General features: G+C 38.8%; 1 protein-coding gene across 4 annotated transcripts in view; it reads right to left on the bottom strand.

Moving 5' to 3' along the window:
* NRXN1 (neurexin 1) overlaps positions 1–16,215 on the bottom strand; it is a 1,026,070-nt gene that overhangs the window by 525,823 nt on the left and 484,032 nt on the right. For all 4 annotated transcript variants that reach the window (XM_031675605.2, XM_031675618.2, XM_031675619.2 and 1 more), the window contains 2 exons: positions 12,416–12,538; positions 1,167–1,548 (listed from right to left, as the gene is read on the bottom strand). In XM_031675605.2, coding sequence (XP_031531465.1) covers positions 1,167–1,548; positions 12,416–12,538 — 505 coding nt within the window. The remainder of the gene's footprint in view (positions 1–1,166; positions 1,549–12,415; positions 12,539–16,215) is intronic.

The raw sequence follows: 16,215 nt of genomic DNA, 5'->3' as shown, positions 1-16,215 counted from the left end.
AATTTTTGATGGAGTCCAGCTAGATGTTAACACTGAGATCTTTTGTTCAGGCGGTTGCCCCCTCACTAGAAGTCAGGAGGGTGAGTCTTGTAGAAGCTCAATTAACAAGAGGGTAAGAGGTGCCGCTCTGTTTCAGCAAGGAGGATTATTCATTGTCTTCAATACAGGGAAGAGTGATAAACATTGTTAAAATTGTGGTCTGCATTCCACTACATGACTTTGGAAGGTACGTATCTTTCACTACCCATTCTCCATTTCCACCACTCTCTCCATCCTTTGCCAACCACAATGAACTGGCAATTCTCAGCTTCGTGCACCTGCTTCCATCCATCCCGAATGCCTGTTTCGATAAGGGAAATGAGCAGTGGGCCTTCAGACTCAGCTCAGGCACCCACTCCCTGACGCCTGTGTTTTCCCAGCTTCCCTGAAGACGCTCCTGAACCTTTGCACAAGACCATTCTAGGAAACTTTGTAGTGCTTTTCTGCTAAATTTACATGTTCACCTGTATCCCCTCAGGTTGTGTGCGTCTGTGTGGCTCAGGGTTGGTGGAATCTGAGATGTGCACAGGAGTGGCAAGGAAGGTATATATATGTATGTAATTAGTGTTTGGCGCATTATCTAGTTGATTATAAATGTACAATGACATTCGCCAATTGAATGAATAAATATCTAAATCAATGAAAATATATCAAATTTTCAATGAAATGTCATTAAAAAATCTTTATTTCTAAATTCTTTAAGAAACTCTGGCATAGAATTAAGCTTCAGCTAAATGGGATTTTGTGGAATTGAAGTAAACTGGTTTCATGAATTAGCTATTTAACTTAACACCAAATTAGCCTACAAATGTGTAGAAATTCTTTTGTAGAGTTACTGTGTGCACAGTACAGAAATCCACATTTGAAGAGTAAGACTAGAATAGAATAGAATACCTACAATAAATTGGAACTGGGCATTATTTGTACCTTGTATATGGAAATGTAGGTAGAAAAAAACTGTGCTGAATCCCTATTAACTTTGTAAGATACCTACGAAGTGATGTAAACAAAAGCATTCTTTGCAAACCACTCCCCTCCACCTTCTTCAGTTTAATGTGTAATTTTGTAAACTTATGTTCATTTTCCCAAAGTTTTCTTTGTTTGTCATTGAATGGACTTATACTCACCCTTTAACTAATTCAACCACAATAAAGTCATTTCCATCCCCACTGTTATATAGAATTAGTCCATCTAGGGATGTTGTCTTGAACTGGAAAAAAAGATGCATAGAAGTGTAGGCTTGCAACGTAGCTAAGGCAACATAGCTCGATTTGGTCTTGAAGGTGACAGGGTCTGCTATGATGTTCCTGAAGCCAAACCTGGCATTGAGCTCACAATAATCTATGTCGCCATTTTTACACAAGTCGATGTACGCCATCCCATTAAACGTCAGGCTCTGCAGGTGGCCAATGAAATTGGAGGGAACAGAAGACAGATACCGCCGTTCTGTGATGATGCCAGTCTCTATGTTATGAAACTCCAGCCTCGTATGATCCCCTGCCATTTGCCCTGAAAGGGAAGATAACGTATTATTATTTTCTGCATCTGAAAGGCACTTTAAGCTTTAGGCTTCCATAACTGTATCTCACATTTTAAAATGCAAGGATCCACATACCTCCTTGATATTCAGCTATATATACAGTAAAAACAGAGAAATGACCTTACAGGGTGAAGCTGAATTAAATAACAAAACTTTCTTAGGTCAAGTTTTAATCTCTGTCCAAATTTTAGCCTTAACAAAAATGATCTTCATTAACTAAAGCTGCAGAATTTTTTTAAAGGTGTAAGAAAGAATAAAAGAAGGAAGAAATGAAGGAAGGAAGGGAGGAAAAAAAAGTAGGAAGGAGAAGGGGAGAGAAAGGAAAAGAAAGGAGGGGAGGAAGGAACGGAAGGAAGGAAGAAGGATTAGGAGCAATGACTGTCCTAAATCATCCCAGTAGAAAGCCATACAGCACAGCTTCATGGGGATGTGATGTTTTGCTTTATAAAGAATGTGCTTCAAGAAAACAAAAAATAACTGCATATTTTCCTATTCCCATAGAAATAATGAAGAGCTGCGGACTATTCTCCTAATAGTGAACCATGAAAATGTGTTTGAAATTAATTATGTACTTTTCATCTTCCCTTTTCTGTATGAATCATTCCCAGTCATTCCTAGAACCAGGGCTCTCCTGATCATGGTAGACTTTCTTTTGCTCTCTTCTGGACCTCTGCCACTTTCCTTGCACTTATGTTTTGGATACCTAAACGGAGCACAGTACACCAGTTCAAGACATGCCCAATTTTGAGAATTCCAGTAAAATTAGCCCATGTCACCACAAGGTATAAACTTTAAACACTCTAGCGTGAAGCTTGGCTGCCCATTTATTTAGTGATTCACTCTTCAACTCAACCCCCATCCCTGTTCATCGGCCATATTTCTCCACCACCCCCATTAAAAGCCAATCTAGTCCCATCTTTACCTCCAGAGTGATAACTGTACCTACCTGCAAGGCTGAAGTCAAAGTGAAGATCTCAGTGAGCTTGTTTTCTAAAGCACAGTGTAAAATACTCTTATCATTGTTAGTGATTCGCTCCCAGCATCTTGTTCTTATCTAATTAAACTGTCACTCACTTTCCTCAGAAACTCAAAAAGGTCATTTAAATTGCAATCAAGTTCTTCCAGGTGCTAGTGCCACTACTCAATTTGGCATAATTGGAAAATGCATTGAGCTTATCCTGTCCCATCATCCATGACATTAATGAAAATATTAATTAGAGCCAATCCCAGGATCAGCCCCTGAGAAAATGCACTGAATCTTCTTTCTGGGTGTAATGAAGATTGAACACCCCTCCTCCAACCAGTCTGACAGATTTCCATTTCTTTAACTCAAGACAAGAAAATACTAGGTGGCATTGTAAAGGGAAGGCCTGTAAGTAGATCATAAAAGTCATACTTTTTGTTGTGCAAGAAAAACTCCCTGCATACTAAATTGATTATGATGCTAATAAACTCATTGGTGTAGAAAACTCTCCCCCGAGCTGTACTTAGCTCTGCTTAATTTTCACACCTCTTTACTAGTCCCTTGATCTTGGCAACGGCAGTCCTGTCATCCCTGGACTGTTTTCAGTTATTAGTTTGTTCTGATTCCTTCTCTGCAAATGTGATTTTTTTAATACAAAAGAATACCACTGTAAACAGCTGTCTCTCCTCCCTTGTCCCCGCTATGCCTCCCTCTTGTTTCTCCCATGCAAAATACTATTAAATCCTTAGCAATTCTGGTTTCTCCTATGACATCAGTTTTCTCCCCTTCTTCAACTCCTTTGTTCAATGACCTCAATACTACTTACTGTCTGGAACTACCTCTTTGGTAGCAAATAAAATTAGCCTTTAATAATTTTCAGACAGAAATCTCTAGAGACACTGAATTAACAAGCTATATGGAATGAAGAATATGCAAAGCTAAAAAAAATTAGTTGGGCATTTATATCTCCTTCTGTTGCTTATTTTATCTTTTTCCTTATCTTAAAATCTGAGTCTTAACTCAGTGAACCCACCCTGATCCTGAAACTGTCATGTTTCTTCTTAAAAGTTCCATTAAGGAACCAACTGATAGTAACGGAATATCCAGGTAAAAAATATTTCTTATACTTAAAATTAAATACGACTCCAAATCGTCAAGGTCTTGGCAGCTCTGCATTAGGGAAGCACATTTTGTTCAGCAGGACTGAGCGGTTTCAGTGATAAAAATAACACGTAATGTCTGTTTTCTTTTCTCAAAGGAATAGACTATGTGTGCAGAGCATAAATAATAAAAAAGTAGTTAAGCAGTATTAAGCAACCATGGCCCAGTTACAAGAAAAATCACGACGGTCCGTGTTCAAGAGCCCATTCCTCCTTTAATAAGCATCTATAAATCGCATTGACAGTAATGGCAGATTAGCTCGCTCATGGGGGAGAATTAGCACCTAAAATCCATTATCCACTGGCTAAGGAAACATTAAGTGCTGCCTTTGAAAAATTCTTTTTTCCTCAGAATTCATTCCAGTGTTTAATCCACTGTCAGCAATGTAGCCACCTCTGCTATTGTATACCTAAATTAAGAGGGAAAAAAAAAAAAGGACCTCGAAGGAGAAATATTTTTAAGGCTCCACTTATTTAAAAATGCATTGTCTTCTCCAGAGATTTAGCGGAAAGGAGAATTCAGAATTAGCAAAAGGCCTCCGATCAAAGTGTCTGGGGTATCCAGGTTGATGATAATCTCCAGTAAGAAACAACCGCCTGGGTGGTATGTTTGCAGAGAAATCTCAGTATCTAAACCAAATCGTTTTTTACCAAAACAGACAGCAGGGTCTGCTATTTTATATTGAGCCTTATTCTGAGTGGCGTTAAACTTCTGCTGCAGAACCAAATAACTCCCTCTCCCCAGCCTTACATCCACTTGTTAATTCACTTGCAGTTATGGGAAGTTATTATGAGTATGTGGTATATGTATGAGTCAAGTGCTGTATCCAGCAAGTAAGAAATAATACTGAGAGGAACAGACTTGGCTCCTGTTTTCACAAAATGCATGGTCTACTAGGGGAAGGCAGATGAAAGCACTTAAGAAAATTAAATATATAACAATAAAACTCAGAAAAATGCCATGAATTTGATGAATGGGGTGTTGTGTTGGTAAATACGAAATGGGGATGGAAGTGGCTGAGTTGATGTTTAAGTGAAATTTGAAGGATTAGAAACAAAAAGCCACTACTATATATAAAATAGATAAACAGCAAGTTTATACTGTAGTGCACAGGAAACTATATTCAATATCTTGTAGTAACCTACAATGAAAAAGAATATGAAAACGAATATATGCATGTATATATATGACTGAATTATTATGCTGTACACCAGAAATTGACACAATATTGTAAACTGACGATACTTCAGTTTCAAAAAAAGTAAATTAAATTAAGTTAAAAAAAGAAAAAAAGAGAGGAAGAGAGAACCATGCTAAGAACTGAAGAACAGGGGTGGGGAGGTGGATTCCAGGAGGGAGAAACAGATGAGCAGAGGCTCTCGGCTGAGAAAGAGCTAAGAGTGTGGCTGAAGAGTCATGAGTAAGTGAGGTTAGTGGCTCAGATGGGATGGGAAGAGGAGTCAGGGGTCAGATATCACAGTGTCTTCTGATTATATGAGGAGCTATTGAAGGGTTTTAGGCAGATGTAAACTATGAGTCTGTGTGTGTGTATTTAATCTCTCTGATGTGGATATAATGGCTTAGAGACAATCTGAAATAAAGTGTTGACAGAAGAAATGAAAAAAATGGACAAAATAAGATAATTTTGCAGACAGAATATGCAGGCTTTACTAATATGTACAGAATGACGGGGAAGAAGGAAATAATGAGGATGCCGGCTTCCAGGCTTGGATAACCAGACACATGGTGAATAGTGTTTAACGAAGGACACACTCATCAACATACACACACATACAGAACACACAACTCCAGATTTTTTAGATGGACTAAGCAACATGTTGAAACCTAAGCACTCCCCACAGGGGATCCCATTGAGTGTGCAGAACCCTTTCTCATCTGAGCCCTGGGGAATTTCTCCCTTCTTGGGCTTCTTTGCTCACCCTCATCAGCCCAGGTGAGGTGCGGACATTCCCAAGGATGATCTGAGTGTGTACTGTTCTGGGCTCAACAGATATGGGACTTAATGTGTATATACAACGCTGATTTACAGATGCAGTCAAATGTAGGGCTTTGCATGAAGAGTATGCAGGAGTTTCCTTTAACAATTTTTTCCTGTTCAGCGATTTCTGACATGCCGCAAAATTTCATAAGATACCCTGATTGCTTTCCTGATTCATGGCTGACTTCATTTGGCCACTAGAGTGTTTGAAAACAATCCCATTCTGAATGAAGCCTCGATGGCGAGGTTCCAGCACTGTCTTTGGAAACATCCTCTACGCTGTATAACTCAAGGCTGACTTTGTATTCTTATGGATGGTTGACTTCCAGGAGATCTATGGCAAAACATAATTCCCCAAATGTGAATCACCCTGATGAAACTCATGAAGGTAAATTACTGTGAAAAACAAAAACAAAACGTTGTCTTCAGCTCTGAGCAGCAAGATGCTGGGAGCTGGGAAAGGAAAGAGGTGGGGTGGAGTACTGGGGGCAGAATGCACAATTTGGGTGAATCACCAGTGTTTACGTGGTTTATATTCCCATTCATCTGTAAATTCTGAGAAAGAGCAAGTTGGTTTCCACAACTGAAAAACATTTCAACTCCTACAGAACAGAGGACAGAATCTAATTTCTGCTCTAAGGCCTTGGCAGTTTGCAGAAAGAGTAAGTGGCAGGCTACCTTACTGAAATGCTAGTTTGTATTTTGTTCTTCCTTCTGTTCTGAGAAAGTAGCCAAGTCCCTGTAGCACTTTGCCTCAAAGGCGTTTTCCTGGCAGAGAGTGGAAGACGACTTTCTGGAAAACAATCCCTCTTCCAATCTTTTCTGAAGGCCTAGTGTGTGAGGTGTTCCAGAAAGGAAAAACAAAAGTGAGCACAAAGCATCTGAGGGCTGAACTAGAGGGGAGATTACCACTAACTAGGGGAGAGATGAACTCTGGTGGGACTTAGGGGGACTGAGTGCCAGCACCCGGATCTCTGGTCAGGTTGAGGGATTCAGAGAGAGTCACTGAGATAAACACAGGTGAACTTGACCAGCGCTCTTAGGCTGCAGAAGTCAGCAAGGACCCTCTGCCTCATTTAGGACCAGAGCAACTGGCTTCTTGCAATCCAAAAGACAAATTTAGAAACCTGTCTTTTTGGTGAGAACCAGGGGAAACAGAAGCCAACAGGAGCTTCTGCACGATCCAGCGTGAAGGTGGGAGTGGGGGCCCCGTGACTATGATTAAACATCCTGTAAACCCAGAAGAAAGCCCTCAAGTTTGATGTAAACTGATAGAAAGACCATTAAGAAACATGCTGTTTCTTGCACTCTTGACTTGGGGTGGACTAAGATCCATATTATAATCTTAGTAATACCTGCTGGGAAAAAATCTGCTAAACAAACACGTTGGAATATATTTGCCTTCCAAAGTTGGCAGTTTTAAAAAGGAATTCCTTTTCTTTCAGATCATAAGCCAGACCTCAGCAATGGCTTATGAATTCCTAATGAGGACTTAGGTGCCAGGGTCCTCAAAATCAACCAGCCAAGGAGATACGGGTGACATCACCATGCAGAGGCAGTCCATGCCTGGGAGCAGAAGTGTGGAAACACATGATGTTACCTTAGGAATAACTCCCCAACAGAGTCAATTCTTTCTGAGTTCACCTTTGAATCCATCATTTATTTGTTCCTACGTCTATATAAGTATCTTTTAATTCTGCTTTCTAAAATTAGGGTTGCTGGTGGGAGATAAATGCACGATCATTTATGTAAACAAAGGAATGTTTTATTCACTGGAAGCTGAAGAAGGAAACTCACTAACATAGAATATAACTATTCATTTAGAAGTTTGGTAAGAATCTATGCAACTGAAAAGATACAGCTTACATTTTTTAAATGAAAATTAGATGGCAATGCATTTAAGAAACATTCCTGGAACTTTCTGTTACACTAATCACTTTCACACTCTATTCATCACTTCTTAATTCAAAAATGTGCTACACTGATTTTAAAAGCAAGCTAAGTTCTATACACAACTGTAATTAAATACAAAAAATGGGAAAGAAAAAAAAGTAAACTGAATTAAAAATCAATCGTATTTCTAATGAATATTATAACTACCCTAAAGGGAAAGGAAGGAAGGAAGAGGAAGAAAAAAAAGAAGAAAGGAACTAATCAAAGTTATTTATAAACTTAGCATTTGACTACATACATTAAGTCTTAGGCAGTAAGGGGTGAGAAGAATCGCAGACTAATCCTGAACAGCTTTTAGTTGGTTTATTGCTTGTGGTGGCCTGAGCAACTTAAAGCAATTGTGAAACTACTGTAGACGTGTTACTGCATTGGGCAAATGAGAAAATGACATCACTGGGAGCCAAGATTCCACCGTGGAAGAAGGGATATGAAAACATGGGAGATGAACACAAGAAACAGTGCTATAGATACAGAAGTGCTAGTGTGAACTGATGGCTTCTAAAATGTGTGTATAGGCATGTTTATGTGAACATGTAGTGTGTGTGTGTGTGTGTGTAGGTGTCTGTGTATATACTTGGATATATCTCCTATCTTAGCCTTCTGAAAGAGTCACAAAGAACACTCTCCACTAGCATTGAGCATACCAGCCACCTAGGTCTTGGTATATAAGTTCATTCTCTACTAAATGGAAAGTAAATGGCTGATTCCAGGGCTGGGGCACGGGAGGTAAAAGTTGTGCATAAAATACCCTGTTACATCAGAAAGTGAGGAAGTGCTAAAAAAAAAAAAAGTTTGGGTGGAGGCATGTCACAAGATCACAGAGACCAACTTCATGGGACTCACACTGGCCCAAACTGGGACATTTTGAGCCCCCCAAAAAATTAAGTAAAGTAATTATAAACTATTTGAAAATAGAAATGTATGGGCCCATAACAAGAAAGGAAGGAAGGGAGGAGGGGAAAGGGAGGGGAAAGAGGGAAAGAAAAAGAAAAGAAAGGGAAAGACATGAAAAACAAAAGAAAAGAAAGAGAAAGAAGGGAGAGCTCTTGTTTACAGTACAATGCTAAATGCTGACTATAAATGTACAAAGAGTGATGGAGTTTGAAAATAATCACTTGTAACTACTGTGCTGGAGAATCAGGTAGAAGTCTCAGTGGATGATACAGCTAGGGCAATTGTTTGATGAAGTACAGGACATTTTCATTGTCTTAATATATGTCTCTCCACAGACAGTTTATTAGTTGCAATGAAGAAAAACATACTATTCATACAGTGGAAAAGCCAGGCAACATGTTAACCAAGTGTTAAAACCGTGAGTCAAGAGCATGGACATCATTTACTTCCAGACGGGATCCTGTAAGAAGACCACACCATCAACAATGTGGTATTTCATCCAAGAACTGAAAACCTGAATTTAATCATGAGGAAACATCAGACAAAGACGGGTTTAACATCAATAAAAGGTGGGAGGATTATATATTTTAAAAATGTCAATGTCCTGAAAGACAAAGAAAATCTTTGGAACTGTTTTTGATTAAAGGAAGCTAAAGAGACATGAAAACTAAATGTAGTATCTGACCCTCGGCTGCATGCTCTGCTGGAGGCAAAAATGCTATAAAAGACAACATTGGGTCAACTGACGAAACGGGAATATGGGTGAGAGAACAGATAAAATATACTGTATTAATGACAAATCTACGGACATTGGTAACTCTTACTTTGTTATGTAAAGGGGTATCCCTATTTTTAGAAAATGCACACTGAAGTGTTTAGGGTGAAGGACTATTAAGTATGTAACTTATCTTCAATTGGTTAAGGAAAAAAATGAGAGAGAGTGAAGGTGTCAAAGCAAATAGAGTAACACACAATAGGAAGGCATACCAGTGTTCTTTGTATTTTTTTACTTTAGAAATAATTTCAGATTTCTAAATAAAACTTTCACAGAACATTGACAGATGACTGGATCAGGAAGTTGTTTTACACACACACACACACTCAGCTATAAAAAAGAATAAAATAATGCCATCTGCATCAACATGGATGGACCTACAGATCATTCTTCTAAGTGAAGTAAGCCAGAAAGAGAAAGAAAAATACCATACGATCACTTATATGTAGAATCTAAACAAAATGGATACAAATGAGCTTATTTACAAAACAGAAAGAGACTCATAGACATAGAAAAGAAACTTATGGTTACCAGTGGGGAAAGGGGGTGAGAAGGGATAAATTAGGAGCCCGAGATTTGCAGATACTAACTACTATATATAAAATAGATAAAAAACAAGTTCCTACAGTATAGCACAAGGAACTATATTCAATATCTTGTAATAACCTATAATAAAAAAGAGTATGAAAAGGAATATTTATATACGTATAACTGAATCACTGGGCTGTACACCAGAAATTAACACAACGTTGTAAATTGACTGTACTTCAACAACAACAAAAAATGTGTTGCATTAGTCTTTTGTTTCTACACTTTCTTGATCCACTGTTGTTCAGGACTTACTACTCCACATCCTGAAGCATCTAGTATACTGCTCAGGATTCATTTTGCTCAAAAAATATTCTCTCAGCTTGTTTTCCAGCTTAAATGCAGCAACTTCCAATTGCCTAAAAGTCCATAAAATATGAACTCCTTCACCCAGAGCACTGAACTATTGGTCCCCAAAGACCATTCAAGCTGTGTCAACCACTTTATGGTCACATGAAACAAAACAAACCTTCTCTGTTCCCTGAATATTAATTTGTCTGCCTGGCCCCATCCAAGCCATTCTTCCCTGTGTGGAATGCTCACTCACATACTTTTATCAACATCTGCATTATTCTTTCTTTACAGCTAGTTAAAATATCATCTACTGCTTTAAACTATCCCTGAAACCAAGGTCCTCAACCTCTCTTCCGAACCCCAAGAACATGAATTGTTTGTTCAACCATTAGTCTATCATGTACTACCCTAGATGATCAGTTACTGTGTGATTTTGCTGTGTTTATGTATTATCCTCATAAAATGATGTGATGTCTGGAAGAGTACACATCATAGTGTCATGCATTTATTAGGACAGTAATAAATATAAGTAAGTGAAACCTGAGTCAAAAAGCAAACAAACTTTTTTTTTTTAATTGACCAAATTAAAAAAAAAAACAAAAACCCTAGGATCTCTCTCAGTTCTGGTAACAATAATGGCATTTCAAACAAACAAGTCATTTAATCTCTTTGAACCTCAGGTTCTTCATCTATAAAATGGGGATGTATATACCCTATCTGCTTCATAGGGCTGTGTGAGATCGGAGACATGCTTAAGGGACTAAAGAATGTTCCACTGTGATTCTCACATGTCCTTGTCCCTGGCATTTATTTCTTCCCAAACTCTTGCACATGACCTTAGACCCTAACTGTTCATTTCTACCCCTTTTGAGAAAACCCAGATTGTCCAATCAATGGATGCTAATCTACAAAGACAAGTCATTCCTCTTCCAAGAACTGCCCTTGACCAAAACTAGCTGAACTTCAGTGGATATGCCTGCCAAAGCCTACAAAAATTCTGCCTTCCTTCCCTGAGTTCAACAGTTCCTTTAGAACATTCTCATGCTTGGCAATAAACGCATATGCTAAGGTCTCTCTGTGTCACTTTCTTCCTCATAGAATAACATAACGCAGCATAGAAGTGGGTTTTAAATGTCAATCCACAGACCAAATGCATTAGTGTTCTTTGGAGAAATTTTAAGAAAAAAAAATCTATAAAATAATGGGCTCTTTCTATACTTTCTGTGGTGTCAAGTCAGGATTTGATCCTTTTAAAGCTCTTCAGATGATTCTAAAACAAAGCAAATTTGCCCCCACGTGCAGAAAAAGTTTTGGTAATGAAATATAAGACAGTAAGAGATCTTTGAGTTGGTAGCTTGCTTCATTTGAACTCAGGAATGATCTCTTCAAAGTTAAAACCCCATGCAGGGTATTCCCACACTGATACAGCCAGCTGATCTCTGAGTATGGAAACCCCCTTGAGACTGAATGTAGAACAGACACTTCTCTGCTGCACAAGGACCATCGTGTGCCTTGTACTGAAATGATTAACCAGAAGATGTTCTCTGAAAAAGAAAAAGGAGCTAATATCCCAGGAGGTCATGTGCTTGAAGTTATTTTCAGCACAGAGAATAAAGGTGCACCGACTCCTCTTTCATTTGGTTTCCCTGTGTCTCCGGGGTGGACCTTTATATGGCTCACCTCGGGGAGGAATTGACAAATCAGGGATTTGAACTTGACATTCTTAACATTAGAGTTGAACCAACGGAGCTAAATGGCCAAAAATGATCTATGATAGCTTAAAATAAAAAGCGGTTCACCTGACAGGATACTAGCATATCTGTCAATTTACCCAGAAACTAGAAAGTCTAACGTGCTGCTCGTTCCTCGCCTAAATATATAAGCAAAGAAACTGAACAGAAATTGTCATCCAAACAATGACTTCAATATTTTATGAAGCCCTAAGATATTTATCAAGCCATAAAGTTAAAGTATAGTATAACTTCTTCTTGAATTATTAAATGGAAAAGAACATGACCAAAAAGCGTTGCTCATTTGAGAGGAAAAAACAGTTAAGATGCTGCTTATTGAATTTAATTGTTGCTGGAAGAGCTGTAATAAAAAATTAACTGTGTGTATCAGCTTCACTTGGTTTTCAAAGTCACCTGCAAGGAACAGTAAAGTCTAAAGCTTCAATGAAAGCAAAGGTGATGGGCGCGGAGGGCTTACCTGTCATGGCCTGTTGGTCATCCACCGTTAACTTTAAACTTTTTCCGCGACGAACCACACGCACTGTGTGCCATTCGTTATCATTGAGGTTATAGCCGGCAAAAAGGGTCTCGGGACCTTTGCCTGTAGAATATGCCAAACAGTCATTATGGACACTCAGAATCAGTCAAGCAAATGAACCTCACAGAGAGTGAGAGAAAGAGACAAAGAAAGGGGGAAAGCGAGAGAGAGGGAGGAGAGAGAAGAGAGAAACGAAAGAAAGAGAAGAGAGAGAAAGGAGACAAAAAGAGAGAGAAGAGACTGGCTGGCTGAGTTCTCAAGCCCATTAGAGTCATAGCAAGCAAGGAAAATGACAAGTTAACAGACATTCAGGTGTGACACTTTAAGAAGAATCTTTAACATTACGCACTGATAGGAGACAAACGGATGTACCTGTTGTCATAAATAGGCACAGTCAATACAGCATTGGGAACCCTCCCACATTTACACACGCTTCCTCCCCTAAGGAATTCTCTGATTTTGCACTTATCACTTTCTTGCTAATAAAATAACTAGCAGTCACGAAACTTCTGACCTTGGGGAGAGATCTGACCATGGGTCATTAGCTAACCATTTTCAATGAATGGAATCTGGCTGATTAGACTCTGGGGAGGAGGCAGGTCTGGGTACCATATTGAGTGATGGCTGCTCTTTGCTCTTACATCATGTACCTCCAATGTCTGCCAAGTTCTTACACTTCTGGGATGTTGTGTCTAAGAACCAAGTCGAGTGGAGGCACAGAAAATGGGTGTAGGTAAAAGTATTGACTCTTAGGAAGTGAAGGAACGAAAAGAAAAACACTGTCAATAAAGGGCCAAATGCTGAATGTGTGGGGAAAAATTAGATCAAACAGCAATAGAGGGAAGTGAATCCCAGCCAAGGACCAAAAGAAAGAGGGCAAGAAGTATAACCAACTGTGAAAGCAACCACAAGTAGACATATGTAAACCTGTGCAGGTTGAATTTAAATTGGCTTAGGACAGTCAGATTATTTCAGAAAGTATTTTGTGGAAATTACTGAAATGACAGTTAGTCAAAAGTCCCTCTACCACATAAAAACAAAGCAATGGAAAATAGCTTTTAATATAATTGGAAATTTTTGTGAAAAAAATAAGCATTGCTAATACTCTGATACTATGTTTCACTGAAAAAATTATGAAACATTTTTAATGATACTTTTTTTTTGGTGGGGGATGTATCTTTGCTCTGTTTTCTTTAGGTACTGAAATTTCTTGGTATGCTAAAATAACTGAAGATATGACACTGAGTTGAGTTAGATGACTTTCAAATGATTCAGGATCAGGGTGGGGTTCACAATGTCTTCAACCAAATTCTAGCAGCCAAACCAGCCAATGTCCAAGGATCATAGGAGGATGTATGGAAAGGCCAAGGAGAAGAGAGAAAAGGAGAAAGAAAAATAAATAAGGGAACTGAGTACTAGAAGGACTTCAGTAGTCTGTCCAACAAGAGATCACTGTTTGCTTTCAATACCACAGGCCATCCACCCAGCCCCCTGGCTTCTCTCTTAGGATGTTACTGACGGTACAAGTTCTGTCCTCCTTGGTTGGGGTTTCTCTGAAGCTTAAAACCAGCCAGTGATGTAAGCTGAATTTTGCAGAAGGAACTGGTCTTTAAACAGAACCATCATTAAGATTAGAAACCATCTCTTTTTGTTTCTTCACAGAAGTTAAATCACATCTAGGTACATGAATAAAAAACTAGTCTAGATAGAGCCGTTTTGAGAGATGGATCACTAAATAACTAGAGGAAGCCTGTTAGTTCAACAACGGCAAAAATGCTTTGAGACCAAATGTTGAAAGCCAGTTCCGGGATCAAAGGGACTCTTTCCAGTTTCAACAGTGAAGAAAGAAGTGTCCCTGCAGAATCTTGGCATCCTACAGCCAGCAAGGGCCATTCTTAGTTTTGATCTTTGAAAAGAGAATACATCATTTTAAAGCTATTTTTATAGGGCAGAGCTTTTTTTTTTCTTAGAAATGTGTACTTTTGAAACAGCTTCCCCCTCATTCTCTTAATTCAAAAGTATTTTGTCAAAAGAAAGAAGCATAGGGTGATATCATCATTCTACCCCATTCTGGGCTCGATCTTGCAGTAAAATTGTAATGCTTCATCTATACAACAATGATTTCATAACAACAGGCACAAAATCCAATTAAAAATAACCCTTCAGTTCCTAAAAATCTCTGTGGGCCAACTTCAAGCTCCTTTCTTGCATTATTAAAAATGTGGAGAGACTGATTTTGGAAGACAGTTTTAAACAAAAAATGCACTTAATATTCTCACTTTCAAACAATGTTATCTATGCAACATGAAGGGTAATGGAGAGTGCACTGGACAGGGACTTAAAACTTGTGGTTTTTAGTCCTTAATTGGCTCTTAAGAAAGACATTGGGAGCTGGTAAATGCTTATTATGTACCAGGCACTTTATGTATTAACTTATTTCATCTTTACATTATGATCATTTTGCAAATGTGGAACCAAAGGGCCTAGAAAGCTAAAATGACTTGTCCCAAGGTCACAGAGCTAAAATGTGATAGAAAAGTGTTCCATCCTAGGTCTGACCTACTCAAAGCCTGCATGTTTCCCCATGCATTATACTGCCTCCCAGCGAACGTGACCTTTAGCAAGCAACTCAACTTCTTAGTTACCCCTGTCTCAGTGGAGAGGGTGGAAAAGTTGCCCTTTGTCATGACTTTCGGCTTGCTCTACAGAATGATCACAATGGCAGGGAATCTCATACACCTTCTGCATAAGTCCTGCTGGAAACAAATCTCTAAACAATACCCTGCACCTCTACCTAGGGACACTGAAACGGTTGGTACTAAAGGCATGCTATAGATCAGTTCAGTACTGGACCCACCCAAAATCAGCAATTTGTTAAAACATTCAGCTTCTGGTGGTCTCAACACTTCCACTTACAAGGTGAGGAGATTGGTCTAGAGGACCTCTACGATGCTTCTGAAATCTCACATTCTCACAGACATTTGAAATGTATGGTAAACAGAGATAGCTTAACTGTTGAAATTTTGAATTTGAGAGTCATCTGTCCCCGTGTCAGAATTTTAATGGGAAAATTATCGTCAAGCCACTAATTATCTGAATTCTTTTTGAGATTTCTTTTTCCTTTGGGGATAGCAAAACATGTCTCACTGGCACTAACATCTTTCTCCTAGCTCTAATGTGAGTGTTATGGATGGACTGTTCTCGTGTTGAAGCCCTAACCTCTGATGTCATGGTATTCGGAGGTGGGGCACTTGTGAGGTGATTAGGCTTGGATGAAGTCACATGGGTGCAGGACCCACGACGAGACTCATACTCTCATAAGAAGAGAGAGTCATGAGAGCTGTTTCTCTCCATCATGTGAGGACACAGAGAGAAGGCGGCCATCTACAAGCCAGGATGAGAGACCCTCACTAAGAACCAAACCTGCCAGCAAACTCGATCTTGGACTTCTCAGCCTTCAGAACCATGAGAAATACATGTCTGCTGTTGAAGCCTCTCAGTTCTCTCAGTTACAGCAGTCCAGGAAGACCAAGATAGTAAGCAATATTTAAAAAATTCTTAAAGAAAGCCCATAGCATTGTTTCCATTTTAATTACAATCATTCCTTGTGGTTTGTAGGGGGTTATGCCTTATTTGTAATTTTATACTTGATTCTTAATGTATTATTTAAGTCATAGAGATTTTTTTTCTATTTGTTAGTTTAAAAAGCAGATTCAGAAAGGTTGAGGGTATTACTGTAA

This window comes from Vicugna pacos, chromosome 15 (assembly GCF_048564905.1).
Source record: "Vicugna pacos chromosome 15, VicPac4, whole genome shotgun sequence".
Classification (NCBI taxonomy): domain Eukaryota; kingdom Metazoa; phylum Chordata; class Mammalia; order Artiodactyla; family Camelidae; genus Vicugna; species Vicugna pacos.
This window is presented reverse-complemented; position numbering and strand designations above follow the sequence as displayed.